The 14,982-nt window shown below is 38.7% G+C and overlaps 2 protein-coding genes across 6 annotated transcripts in view; one reads left to right on the top strand and one right to left on the bottom strand.

Moving 5' to 3' along the window:
• P2RY14 (purinergic receptor P2Y14) overlaps positions 1-7,104 on the top strand; it is a 60,074-nt gene extending 52,970 nt beyond the window's left edge. The window contains exon 3 of one of the 2 annotated variants that reach the window (XM_032173867.2): positions 4,891-7,104. In XM_032173867.2, the coding sequence (XP_032029758.1) occupies positions 4,915-5,931 (1,017 nt within the window). In that variant the 5' untranslated portion in view covers positions 4,891-4,914 and the 3' untranslated portion in view covers positions 5,932-7,104. The remainder of the gene's footprint in view (positions 1-4,890) is intronic. The other variant, XM_058427090.1, reaches the window with a different exon arrangement.
• Positions 1-14,982, bottom strand: part of MED12L (mediator complex subunit 12L) — a 338,115-nt gene that overhangs the window by 205,639 nt on the left and 117,494 nt on the right. The gene's annotated exons all lie outside the window — the stretch shown is intronic.

Genomic DNA, 14,982 nt, shown 5'->3' with positions numbered 1-14,982 from the left:
CCTAAGATATTACACTGCACTAAGGGACAAGTGCACTCACTATCTAAATCAGATTGAATCTTTGGCCTTGACATTCTAACTGTGCAAAAAAAAAAAAATTGTTGAAGGAAAGCAATCTACACAATGCTCCCATTACACTTTAATAACTGTCTTTGGGCCTCACAAATCTCATTCTGCCATGTTCTTTAATTATGTTACCAAAGACTCCAAAGGATAGTAGACAATGTAGGCTAAAACATTCCAGACCACTTCATTCTCATATATCTGGATTTGTGAAACAAGGCAAAGTTTCACCGAAGAAAATTTCAAGACTTACACTATTACAGTATACACCCCCTCTTTTTTTTTTTTTTGAGACTGAGTCTTCCTCTGTCACCTAGGCTGGAGTGCAATGGTGGGATCTCAGCTCACTGCAACCTCCGCCTCCCAGGTTCAAGCAATTCTCCTGCCTCAGCCTCCCAAGTAGCTAGGATTACAGGTGTGTGCCACCACACCCAGCTAATTTTTTATTTTTAGTAGAGGCGGGGTTTCATCATGTTGGCCAGGCTGGTCTCAATCTCCTGATCTCATGATCCACCCACCTCGGCCTCCCAAAGTGCTAGGATTACAGGTGTGAGCCACCACGTCCGGCTACAGTATCCCTTTTTAAAAAGTTTAGCTATATATATGAATCTTTCTTAAATGTGATCTCTAGAATTTGGGAAGCATTGTTTATATTCCTAAAGCCTCAAGGTTAACATAATGACAACTTTCACTACAGAAATTCAGTGATAATATCAGAAGTAACTATCAATGAGCAGGGCTCCACAAACAGACACCTACACAAACTGGCTCACCAGAATGCCTGCTTATCCAGTAATCCAGTTAATCATCAACCAGAAGTGCTGTTCACCTTTTAATTTTTTTCTGTTGCCTATCTCTCATCTTTAATGGACTGGCATGAGCTGGTAAGAAACAGTGAATCAACTGAGAAGTGGGCAGGGAAGGGAGGGTTGCTGAGCACACTAAAAGCTTCTTTTCTGATTCTTTTGGTTCTTATTTATTTTTACATTTTTGTATAAAATCAACATGAGAATAAAACGATTTCCTTCATTTGTGAAAGATTTGAAGTTTCTGTAGGTCCCTGTATGAGGACATTAAATCATCTCAATCTGTACTAAAGGAGAGGAGACTGAGCAGATATCACGAGGTCCAAATGATGCATGTCTTTTTTAATGATTTTGTCCTGTTTTTCATCCAACACATATTCCTGCCTTTTGGTCTCAATATATAATTTGGTCTTACTTACCTTAAGAGAGCTTCTTTTCCACACATCTCTCAGTCTATTACTGCTCGGGTCTGCCCTACAGAAAAGGCTGCCATGCTCTAAGACACTTGAACCCATAAGACAGAATGTTCTCACCATTAACCCCACTGCTTTTTTAAAAAAATCAGTATTTAAGAGTTCAAAAATTACTACCAAGAGTATCTTGGAATTTCTCTTTAGCTTGTTCCTTTAGAGTGTTCCTTTAAGATGAAGAAATCTGTCCTGGCATGAGCCTCTGCTGTATCAAACCAGACAGTGGCACAGTGTAGCAGAGGCACCCAACCAGCATGTCTAAAACCTTCCATCCTAAACTGGAGGCTCATCTGCAATTGCATCAAAACTGCCAAAATAGCAGTGTTTGGGGAAAGGGCGCAGGTAAGCTGTGGGCATTCACTCCGTTTCAGGAGGCAAAGCTGCTCTAGAAGTTTACCTTGGTCAGTCAGTCCCTTCCATCCAACTCAAAGTGGTAGCAGCAGTGAAGTGGAATGGTGTATATCACCAGGGCGTATGTATGCAGATTCCCAGCAACCTGAGGAATCTGAGAGCAGAGTTCTGGACCTGCAGCATTAGGTCACATGCAGAAATATTGCAGCTCAAAAATACGAAAGACACAAGACTCTGAGAAAATAATTTTATAAGGGTTTCTATAAGAAAAGGAATTATGTCTCTCATTAAATCATTTCTGGGATTCACTATTTCTATAAATAGTGGCTTCTATAATATTTCTAAAAGGAAAGGAATTTGGCTCTCATTAAATTATTTCTGGGAAATTATTCATTATTTCACCATATAATTATATATTACATAGTTAATATTTGTTTTCCAAAATAACATCTACAGTTTTTTATATTTTAAACTCAAGTGAATCCCACAACTCAGTACCTACCATGAGTATGACACCACAGTGGCCAGGCGCTGGGGGGTTGTGTGGCTTAGGACTGGGAAACCAAATTAGACCTGGGAATACAGCGGCATGCATTCTCTCAAGCTCTGCAAGACTGGCATTTAAACCAAAATGCATCTAACTGTCAAGAGACAGTTACCAGACAAATTAGTTACCAGACACAGACTCTTAGTCACAGTAGACAGTTAAAAATGGAAAATGTGCTCCCCCTCCCTTATCTTTTAAAATATGAAACAGGCTCATAAGGAGAAAGGTGATAGAAGACCTACAAAGAAGCAAATGAGTACAAACCCATCATGCCCAGAGCCAAGCACACAAGGCTACAGGCAAGAGGAAGAATAGTGCTAGTGAAAGGTTTTGTGGAGGAAGTGATTTGGGGTACTCATTCCTTCTATAGGAAGCCCATAGACTGGCAAAATCAAGTCTATCAATATTCCTAGTTTTGCCATAAAGCAAAAGGAAAGCATACGGGAAAGGAAAATATGCAGAAACAAGACATTCTTGCGTAGGAAGCAGCACACAAGTTTACATGGATGTACTATTTTTTACGTGGAATGTGACTGTATTTCATATTCCATATTTCAAAATATCCCTTTGTCATGCTTAAATTTATCGACCTAACTTGTCATTCACTGTGATATGCACTGTGCTGGCACCACCAATACAGATGAAAAAGATGCATTCTCTGACATCAAGGTACCCACTGTTCCCACAACCTTTCTTTCCCTTGATCCCTGAATAAATCTTAAGAGCAATGATTCATGCCTTGTATTTCCAGAGTGCATATTCATTTATTTCACAAATATTTTAACTATCTAATGCCCTAAATATTATGCAAAGAATACAAGAGTAAAAAAAAATGACATGATCTTTCTCCTCTGAAGGAGCTTGTAGTAGTGGAAGAGACAGACAGACAGCTGGAGAGAGGAGTGTTGATAGGAGAAAGACACAGGATAATAAGCACACACTCACCCCACCCCAAACCAGGCTCGGAAAGTTGAGGTTTCCTAAGGAAAGTGACAGCTAAGCTGAGGCCTCGAGGATGAAGAGAAGTTAGCCAGCCAAGAAGGTATGGAAACAGTTTTCCACACAAATGAAAGTCTGTGCAAAGGTCCAGGCTGAGAGGAATCATGGAACCTAAAAGGAGGCAAAAGGGCCCAGGACAGCAGGAACTCAGTGCTGGGGGTGGAGGCAGCAGGAGGCAGAATGAGAAAGCACTTCAACATTACCGACTTAGGACATTCTCTTGAGGGCAAGGACAGACTACTAACGGGTTTTAAGCAGGATAATTGGTATTGTTCACATATAAGATGGGCAGTAAACATTTGTTCTGATGTATCAAATAACCTTTTGAATTTAATTCTAGTCTTCCCTCTACCCTAAATCGACACTTCTGACATCAGTGAAGAATATACAGAATTCCTAAACAATAGAAGTTCTGGATAACACCTAGCACAGCACTGTCCAATAAAACCATAATGTGAACCACATATGTAATTTAAAATTTCTTAGTAGCCAGAGTCTTAAAAAGTAAAATTAAGTTAAATTTAAGATTAAAAATATATTTTATTTAATAGAGCATTTGTGGAATATTACTTCAACATGTGATCAATATTAAAAATATTGAGATATTTTACATTTTTTCATTCCAAGTCTGCAAAGTCTAGTGTGCATTTTATACTTACAGAACATCTCAATCTCGACTGGCCATATTTCAAGTGCTCAATACCCGCACATGGCTAGTGGCTACCATACTGAATGGTACAGATGTAGAATGTACTTTGGGAAGCATTTCTCAGAATGCTTAAAGTACTTTTTATCATGTTTGTATTTGTATTCTAATTTATTAAAATAATGCAAATCAGTTTTTCAATGAAAAAAAAAAACAGAAAAGCTCAATATTGAAAAGGTACCCATAATCCCACACCAAAAATACCAGTTAACATTTGAATGTATATGTGTTAGACACTGTCTCATGTCCAACATATACATATATGTAGAATACACTTTTCTAAAAGTAAGGTCTGTCTGAATAGCTCTTAATATGTAAATATTTATAATGATTTTTATGAATCCATAAAAATTTCTCTTTTAGGAAAAAACAATCACATTTCCAACATGGGTTTTAAAAAAATACATTACACATGGGATTCTGAAGAAAATAAAACATTAATTCTGCTTTTACAGTTATTACCTTTTAAGATTATACCTAAATGAGTATTTCCTAGAACTTTGGAGTTTTATAGGGAACCATTATTATTTTAGGGACGTGCTGGTCTCCGTATTACCTAGAAGTTCTCAGACTGCCCTGCTGCTCCAGTTTCTCTTTACTGCCACCTGTCTGCTCCATTCTTCCCTTTTCATTGCCCAAAAAAAAGGAAGAAGGAAGAGGGGGGGAAAGGGAAGGGGAGAGGGGAGAAGGAAGAAAGCAAGGGTGGGGGGGGTGGTAAAAGGGGAAAGAGGGAGGGAAAGGAGAAAAGGAAGACCAAAAGAAAGAAAAGGAAGAACAGAGGGAGGGAGGGAAGGAGGGAGGGATGAGTGTCTAACTTACACAGAGTAAAAAGGTGGCTTCAAAAATTTGGTAGGTTTGACTATATTCATTGCCCTTTGGCTTACTACTCAGCAAATGTCTTGGAGGCCATAAGTGCCCTGTGAGTGACCGGTTCACACCTCTTTTCAGGCCTCTGTCTTCGGAAGTTACAAGATGATCAATTCGACCTCCACACAGCCTCCAGATGAATCCTGCTCTCAGAACCTCCTGATCACTCAGCAGATCATTCCTGTGCTGTACTGTGTGGTCTTCATTGCAGGAATCCTACTCAATGGAGTGTCAGGATGGATATTCTTTTACGTGCCCAGCTCCAAGAGTTTCATCATCTATCTCAAGAACATTGTTATTGCTGACTTTGTGATGAGCCTGACTTTTCCTTTCAAGATCCTTGGTGACTCAGGCCTTGGTCCCTGGCAGCTGAACGTGTTTGTGTGCAGGGTCTCTGCCGTGCTCTTCTACGTCAACATGTATGTCAGCATTGTGTTCTTTGGGCTCATCAGCTTTGATAGATATTATAAAATTGTAAAGCCTCTTTGGACTTCTTTCATCCAGTCAGTGAGTTACAGCAAACTCCTGTCAGTGATAGTATGGATGCTCATGCTCCTCCTTGCTGTTCCAAATATTATTCTGACCAACCAGAGTGTTAGGGAGGTTACACACATAAAATGTATAGAACTGAAAAGTGAACTGGGACGGAAGTGGCACAAAGCATCAAACTACATCTTCGTGGGCATCTTCTGGATTGTGTTTCTTTTGTTAATCGTTTTCTACACTGCTATCACAAAGAAAATCTTTAAGTCCCACCTTAAGTCAAGTCGGAATTCCACTTCAGTCAAAAAGAAATCTAGCCGCAACATATTCAGCATCATGTTCGTATTTTTTGTCTGTTTTGTACCTTACCATATTGCCAGAATCCCCTACACAAAGAGTCAGACCGAAGCTCATTACAGCTGCCAGTCAAAAGAAATCTTGCTGTATATGAAAGAATTCACTCTGCTACTATCTGCTGCAAATGTATGCCTGGACCCTATTATTTATTTCTTTCTATGCCAGCCATTTAGGGAAATCTTATGTAAGAAATTGCACATCCCATTAAAAGCTCAGAATGACCTAGACATTTCCAGAATCAAAAGAGGAAATACAACACTTGAAAGCACAGAAACTTTGTGAGTTCCTACCCTCTTCCAAAGAAAGACCACGTGTGCATGTTGTCATCTTCAATTACATAAGAGAAATCAATAAGATATGCGTCTTCATCATAAATATCATCTCTAGCACTGCCATCCAATTTAGTTCAATAAAATTCAAATGTAAGTTTCCATGCTTTTTTGTAACATCAAAGAAAACATACCCATCAGTAATTTCTCTAATACTGACCTTTTATTCTCTATTAACAAAAAATTAATACATACAATTATCCAATTCTATTATATTAAAATAAGTTAAAGTTTATAACCACTAGTCTGGTCAGTTAATGTAGAAATTTAAATAGTAAATAAAACATGACATAATCAAAGACAACTCACTCAGCCATCTTCTTTCTCTAAACACCAGAATCTAGTATGTAATTGCTTTCAACACTGTCCTTAAAGACTAACTTGAAAGCAGGCACAGTTTGATGAAGGGCTAGAGAGCTGTTTGCAATAAAAAGTCAAGTTTTTTTTCCTGATTTAAAGAAGCAGGATAAGCAGACACCCAGACAATCACTTAAGAAACCCCTTATTGATTTATTTCTTGGCACTCCAAAGGAAAAGGAATATTAATTGTATACTTAGCAAGAAATTTTTTTTTTTCTGATAGCACTTTGAGGATATCAGATACATGCTAAATATGTTTTCTACAAAGACGTCATTTAATGAGCCTGGGGTTCTGGTGTTAGAATATTTTTAAGTAGGCTTTACTGAGAGAAACTAAATATTGGCATATGTTATTAGCAACTTCCCCTGTTCAATAGTACCGGAAAAATAAGATGACTGGGAAAAAGACATACCCACACCGTAGAACATATTCTATTGGCAAATGGGAAAGGAGACCATTTTCTTAGAAAGCAAATAAACTTGATTTTTTTTAATCTAAAATTTACATTAATGAGTGCAAAATAACACATAAAATGAAAATTCACACATCACATTTTTCTGGAAAACAGACGGATTTTACATCTGGAGACATGGCATACGGTTACTGGCTTATGAGCTACCGAAACTAAATTCTTTCTCTGCTATTAACTGGCTAGAAGACACTCATCTATTTTTCAAATGTTCTTTGAAAACATTTTTGTAACTAATGTTTATATCTATTTCATGCTTTACTGTCTACATACTAATAAAGAATGTTTCAATACTGTCTATTTTTTCTTAATAATCAACATATGAGGAAACATTACCAGATTTCCTCACAGTCAAGACATATGTAGTTTCTTTATATGCTCAATTATGCATGCTAATACAAGGGAGACAGTTACACAGAAAATTCAAAAATTCTATCTGCCACTGACTTTTCAGAATAAATACTCCAGATAGGGCATGGTGGCTCACACCTGTACTCCCAACACTTTGGGAGGCAAAGGTGGACAGATCACTTAAGTCCAGGAGTTCAAGACCAGCCTGGGCAACATGGTGAAACTCTGTCTCTCCAAAAAATATAATTAGCCAGGCGTGGTGGCATACGCCGATAGTCCCAGCTACTGGGGAGACTGAGGTGGGATGATCACCTGGGCCCAAGAGGCAGAGGTTGCAGTGAGCCATGACTGTGCTACTGTACTCCAGCCTGGGCAACAGAGCAAGACCCTATGTCAAAAAAAGAAACAAAAGGACTTCATATGTCCTATAACCTCATCAATATTTTAGGCAAAACTCAGAAAAAAATACCCTAAATTGGGGAAAAGCTGGACAGGTTTTTTTTCCCTCAGTATCTACTTTCCACTGTCCTGATAGTTCCCAATTCTGGGTCAATCAGACCCTCTCAAAAAATAAAAAACGAAAATTGCTATGCTATCACAAATGTGCTTGGTAAACTAAGCTTGCTATAATTGTTTATCTAACTACATCAGCAAAAAAAAAAACAAAAAAAAACAAAGGCTGTGTTTATTCTTCACGACTTACATTGGCCAGGACAAATGAGTAAATACTGGGGTTTTAAATGCCCCCTACTGGGCCATGGTAAAAACTGAAAGTGAAAAAGAGAAGAGTAGTAGCACCAAGAAATGCCTTTGTAAGCACGTGCTAAAGCAGAATAGCAATGCAAAAGTAATATTTTTCAGGAAACAACATGGATTGCAGATAAGGATATTGTGAAGCAACAGTTGAGTAATAGTTACTGCCTATTAGAACTTTCAGGTCCAGAGTAACAACTAAAAACCAAGTAGCAGAGCACCAGCAACAATAAATTAACCCAGCAACTTCCCAGAAATCACTAGCACTAATGTAGGTGGGCAACAGGGAACACTTGCCGGGTCCTTTTGTAGATAAAGCTACAGTGCAGGCACGCCAGTGTTCAGGGTGCCCACCGAGGCTTACAACTCAGGTGCCTGCAGAAGGCACTGTAAACACAGCTGTAAGGAAACAGGGGAAGCTAATGACGATGGTGTGCTGAGAGCCTCTGCCTCAGAGTCTGCCAAGAGAGGCCAAAGGGCTCTCAGCTCTAGTCAATTATTTCCTCATTTTTCAAGATACGAAAAGTCACAAAGTTTTTACATTGCTGGGGCACCAATGAAAAGAAAATATACCTGCAGATAGAATATGCCAATGGCTACTCTGTAACATATGGAATGTAGAAATCTCACAGAAAGATATTCAAAAGTCACTCATGACGACTAAAAATCTCCCTTTAACAGGAATCCTTACATTCCATTTTGATGCATAAGTGATTCAACTACCTATACAAAATGTTTTAAGGTGTTTTTATAAAAGGATTATTTGAGATAAGAGTAATCAAGAAACAGCTCATAGAAAGATCAAAATCATATAAAAAGATTACACACTGACATCTACCCACTGAGGTGGGTTAACCCTGCAATGGTCTTTTACAAAATGTTGTCATCACTAGTGCTCATTCATTGGTCATCTTCAGCCTCCGTCTTCTTTGTCCAGAAACAGAAGCAAAACTTTTCCTTCGGGAAAGTCATTCTGTCCTGTTCTCAACCAGGCAGCTATCACATGCAGCTGACCCCATTCCCCACATAAGGGGCCAGCCATAATTGACTCTAGGCAATCAGCATGTCTGATTCCACTGGCCACAAGTTGGGATGGAACATGATCCAATTTGACCTAATAAGAGCAAGTTCTAGGCTTCTGAAAAAATAATCTGGAGGGTGTGCCATGAAGATACAAAATCTAGAAGCACTTCTTTCATCTGGCTACCATAGGAAGAGAGCCTAGAGCACCCTATGAGTTGAAATTGACACCATGGAAGGCACACTGAAGACATGGTACAAACCCAGTCCTGGTTACAAACCTGAATGCCTGCATCAGTCCTCACCTAAAACCATACCCACAGCCAATAAGCCCAATTTTAGTTGGTTTCTTTTCTCTTTCTTTCTTTCTTTCTTTTGGCAACTACAAATGAGAAACTCATGATACACTGGCTTTATCTAACAGAGTAATCTAAAGAGTTCAGAAATTCTAGAAAACACCCTCACACAAAGCTGTACTTCTGCTTGATGATGTTAGTCAAGTATGTGTCATTAGTTCTGTGTTCTATCCTTAACCCTATCGCTGCCATCTGTATCTTTCAACTCTGGAGAAAAAGTATCAATAAATACAAAAAATATCTGTAACATTAAGAGATAATATTATACAAATTACAAATATAACAGATCACTCCCCCAAAATGACATGGGATTTCTTTTGGGTAAGCAGCACTGTGAGGGTTTGTGTATTTGGTACTGTGTGGTCTTCAACAGTAAAAGCCATTACTTCTTTTTGTTCACTATTTTCCACCAGACTCTAATGGCATGTGGATTACCGTTTCAAGACAAGACATCCCCGTCAAAAAAACCACTTTAACAAAATGTAGTTTTTCTTTCCCACAGGTCACTTTTCAAAATGTTTTAACCACTTCATAGTACTGCTTGCACAAAATGATTAAATGTCGTATTAATTTCTCTGCAGTAAATGTATGTGATAAATGTTACATGTAAATCAGCTACAAAAAAAGAAATAAAAAAGTGCGCCCCAAAGCAGTCTCAAGATTTTTAGGAAATATGAGATGTTACTGCATTCCTATCTCCCCCTGCTTCAATATAAGTTGGGTGTAAGTATGAAAGGAGTGTTATAAAAATAGGCCCACCTCAATAAACAGGAAAATATATGACAGGTATTCTCACTGATAAAGCTTATACGACTACTTGTTACTTTTTTAAGGTGTTCACTGTATGATTCTATGGCTTGTCTCATGGTCACAGTCATAGCCACTAGCCACTTCACTCCACTTCCTAAATATTGTATCATGTGTTTTGGGGACCTGTGATACAGGACTTAGGACCAGGAAGTAAATTTGTTCTTTATCAGCCTCCAGGTATCACCAGCCTTAACCCCCATGGTATCAGCATGGCAAGGGAAGCCCATACCTGCACTACTTCTCCCTTCTCTCCCAAATCCTCCCTCATTTGATGACCTGCTAAACCTGCCCCAAAAGTGTGTGACAAAGGGCTTACTTTCCTATCGTTCCATTTCCTGACACAAATGAACACCAAGAAAACATGGCCCTCATCATATCCATACAATATTACATATTACTTAAATTCTTGATTTTTCTATTTTCTTTTTTTGACATAGAGTCTCGCTCTTGTCCCCCCCGGCTGAAGTGCAGTGGCGTGATCTCAGCTCACTGCAACCTCCACCTCCAGGGTTCGATTCTCCTGCCTCAGGCTCCCAAGTAGCTGAGATTACAGGTACCCGCCACCATGGCTGGCTAATTTTTGTATTTTTAGTAAAGATGGGGTTTCACCATGTTTGCCAGGCTGGTCTCAAACTCCTGACCTCCGGTGATCCGTCTACCTCGGCCCCCAAAGTGCTGAGATGACAGGCGTGAGCGCCCGGCCTCAATGTTCTATTTTTTCTAAGCTAAAAGGGTCTCTACATTTAATTTGCAGCTTTTTTCAAGCTGTTAGTTATGTTGTACTTTCAACCATTATCTTTCTAAAGGAATACTAGCTCTCTCTGATATCATATTGACTGCATGAGAACATAATCCTTATAAAAGCCAATTTCAACTCCACATCAAATTCACTTTCTTGTTAAGAAAAACAAGCAACTATAAAAAAATCGTCATGGCCAAGTGTAGTTCTTATCTGGCTAATAGTATGAAAGTAGTTAGGTGAAAAGTAAGAAAAATGGTCTTATTTTAAATAAGAAAACCAGCATTTCTATCAAGGCCATTCAAAATAAGAGCTCCTTAAGTGTTTACAAAGTACATTCAGAATGTCCTAGTTAATGACAGATAAAGCTCTGAGAAACATTTAAAACCTAAATGAAAAAGAAGAAAATAAAAATCTATCTAAGCTATATCAAATAAAAACTTTGTAAGCCAATAAGCCAAATTCGCCTTTCTATCTGACCAAGCTGCCTCTCTCCTCAGACTTCCTTTCCCAGGACTAAAATCTCAGTCTCCTCTCTTCCCTCTCTACCCCATCCTGCAGTGATTTTACTTCTGCAGTGGTTCTCAGCTATTCCTCCCTTCCCATGTAATTTCAGATCCATATTGCTTCTCACTTAAAATGACTACAATCATTCCTTAACTGGTTTCTCATCGTCCACTTTCTCTCCTAACCAAGCAAACTCCAATGCTGGCAGATTTACCTAATACTGCCGAATTGACAGCTCCTTCCCTTGTATAACCATGAGCTCTCCAGTGCTTACTTTATTAAAATCCCAGGGAGCATCCAAGATTTGGTCTCAATCTTTTCCTCACAGAGACACCCAAGCCCCCAAATGGCCTGACAGTCCCCTCCAAAATTTCTCATACTCCAATCATCTGTGTCATCCCCCAAGCATGCCACCTTGCAGCTCATTCTGAAGAAGCTCCCGTTTACCCCACCACAGTCTGGGGCATTACACTTCCCGGATTCCCACAAGTTCTAACAGCACATAGCAGGTGATAAGATTCCTTATCATTCCTTTACAAAGCATAAAATATTCTCCAGGATAAGAGCTCAGGAGGCAGCCCGTAATCAATAAATATTTGCTGTTATAATTTTTCATAAATACTTGATCAAGAAATATTCACATGGCTGGGTACAGTGTTGTGCCCCTGTAGTCCTAGTTACTCAGGAGGCTGATGCAATAGGATCGCTTGAGCCAAGGAGTTTGGGACTGTAGCAAGCTATGATTAGACCTCTGAATAACCACTGCACTCCAGCCTGGACAACGTAAGATGACCCTGTCTTAAAACAAAAAAAAAAAAAATCACATGGCTAGGAAAAGGGAGATGTTCTCCAAAGAACTTTCTCCTGGAAAGTAACTAACGAGTTTTTAAAATGTGTTCTCTGCTTTGAAAATGTGTTAGTCACGGTCAGGCACGGTGGCTCACGCCTGTAATCTCAGCACTTTGGGAGGCCGAGGTGGGCAGATTACGAGGTCAAGAGATAGAGACCATCCTGGGTAACACGGTGAAACCCCGTCTCTACTAAAAATACAAAAACTTAGCTGGGCGTGGTGGTGGGTGCCTGTAGTCCCAGCTACTCAGGAGGCTGAGGCAGGAGAATGGCGTGAACCTGGGAGGCGGATCTTGCAGTGAGCTGAGATCGCACCACTGCACTCCAGCCTGGGTGACAGAGCAAGACTCTGTCTCAAAAAAAAAAAAAAAAAGATAATGTGTTAGTCATAAGTTCATAAGAAATGGACCATAAACAAACAAATGGGGAAAAAAAGACATGAAATTCAGTGACTAAAAAGAAACAAGATAATCTTTAAAAGTTCTTTATTATAAATTTCCCCTCCATAAATTATCTTTTAACCATGGACCAAATAGCAGTCACACCTCACAACCAAAAGGTAAAATGAAATGTTGATGCAATAACATCAACAAAAAGGCAGACAACCAAAAGGACTGTCAAGGGGAAATGACAGGGTAATGTGCCCAGCCATTCTTTTCACTGAGTTCACATTCCAAGAATATGCAAAAACAAATTTGCCTTCAAATCATTTCCAAACATGTATTCTCCATTTCAGTAAAGAAAAAAAAAACAAGGCAGAATTTAAATAATACAGAAACAGTAACATGGAAACCGTATGTCTATATTTCACTTTAAAACTACACTGCTTAATCACATCAGTCACTCTCAGATTTAAAGCTACCAATCTCAGAGCACGGAAAAAAATCTTTGGGCTAACCCAGGAGGGAAAGAGAATTATGTGCCAAAAAAAAAAAAAAAAAAATTATTTTCTTTCAAAACATAACCCTGAAGCACAACGGCTACAGAGAGAGGGCTGAATTGGAGTTGCACAGGCTGTGGCAGAAGTGACTGATCATAAAAATCTTCCATTTGTAAACTATTTTGATGTAAGAGTGTCCCAAATTCACATTCCAGAGGCTGAAAACTCCCTGAGGAAGGCAGGAACAGTGGTACACTGTTCTACCACCCAATGGCATGCAAATTCAAATGGTTACAAATACTAAATGGGAAGGGGGACTGGACTGACCTGATGGTCTCCATTGTAATCACTGTCCCCAGCACTTTCATTGTAAGAAGCATAACTAAGAGCTGGGATGCCAGGGTCTAACTGTGCAGGCTTAAGTGGGCCTTAATTTCTCTGCACCACAGTTTCCCCATCTGTAAGAGGCAGAATCTCCTGTATCTCATGGCTTGTTTTAACAAAAACAAGTCCTCAAACCCGTGCCTGGCTGTGGCAGTGACCACCGACCCCAACATTCGCTTTCCCCTTCCTCATTAGAGCCAAATGGCTTCCACGCTATGCCGAAAAAGCACATTTTAAAAACGCTAAATATTCAAAGCAAATATTTCTACTGAAATACTGTTGTCTGGTATTCCTGTTCAATAAAATCAAAAGCACATTTTGTATGGACAGGGGAGTTGACTACAGAAAATATTTTCTTTCTCAATTCATAACTTGGAGGACAGTTTAGCTTTAATTTTTATTTTACACATACAAAATATCCATGAAATATTCATAAGTAATGAATAGATTATTTCTTAAACAAAAAGTACTGCCATGACCAAGGTAAGGGAAAAATAACTTCACCTCACTTCTTCCCACTGGGGTGTGTATTAGCGATGACATGCAACTTCCCGGAACACTAAGTACAGTCACAAACACTTGTCCTCAGTGAAACAGATAGAAAAAAGTGGCTTATAGAAAATCAAATGAAACTCATATTAAACAATGAAAACTACACGTATTTCCACTGTGAATAAACTTCCACACAAAGCCAGGTTGCCTAAGCTCATTCTCAAAAGGAGGAATATGATTCATCTCTCTATTAAAAGATTAATTCTCACTATTCTAAAAATTAAATAGAACTCTGAGAACAAGGGCACTTCAGTGCTTTCACATTTGGCAATCCAGACACAGAAATTGTGGCCTGAGTAGATTTCTAAGTACAATTGTTTGTACTTTTCAATTGTGTCTATAACCTTAAAGTGAACCAGGGAAGTAAACATATAAAGAGACCTAACTAAAAAAAGCAAAACAGAAACTCTGTCAAAAATCTTTCATCCCAGTTTTCTCCACTCCATGGTAAAATCATTCACCACTGTTTGCAGTCAACTCCACCCATCTCTAAATTCTCTCCCTTTCATCTCCTCTACCCTCCAGTGAATGTAAACCCTGATCACTTCTCACTTACTTGTCTGCAAATGTATCTTTTCTACAAGTATGTTCTTCAATGAGTCCTGTACAATGTTGAAGCATACATACCTTAATAGAAAGATCCTTTCTTAGCACTATGATGATGAAGTTCACAGTGGTTCTTAACATAAAATGTTTGAGAAACATTTGCTTTTTCCCTCCTAGTGTATAATTTATGGTCTTCACTGGCAAAAATAATAATTATATGAATTTGGGAGAATGTCAGAATACCTGAGACGTGACCAATATCATCATAAGCATCTTTACATTTTTTTTCAAAAGTCTCCTCAGACCTTCCCTAAATTCTCCCTAGCTAGATACTTCTCATTTCATCTTTTGAGACATTTTTCTTTTTAAAAACTAATACCAAGGGATTAATTTTAGATCCTGGAAAGGTATCTTCTTTTTTTCTTAT

The sequence above is a fragment of the Hylobates moloch genome, unplaced genomic scaffold (genome assembly GCF_009828535.3).
Source record: "Hylobates moloch isolate HMO894 unplaced genomic scaffold, HMol_V3 SCAFFOLD_13, whole genome shotgun sequence".
Lineage (NCBI taxonomy): Eukaryota > Metazoa > Chordata > Mammalia > Primates > Hylobatidae > Hylobates > Hylobates moloch.
The sequence above is the reverse complement of the archived record's forward strand: the minus strand, read 5'-3'. Positions and strand labels throughout refer to the sequence as shown.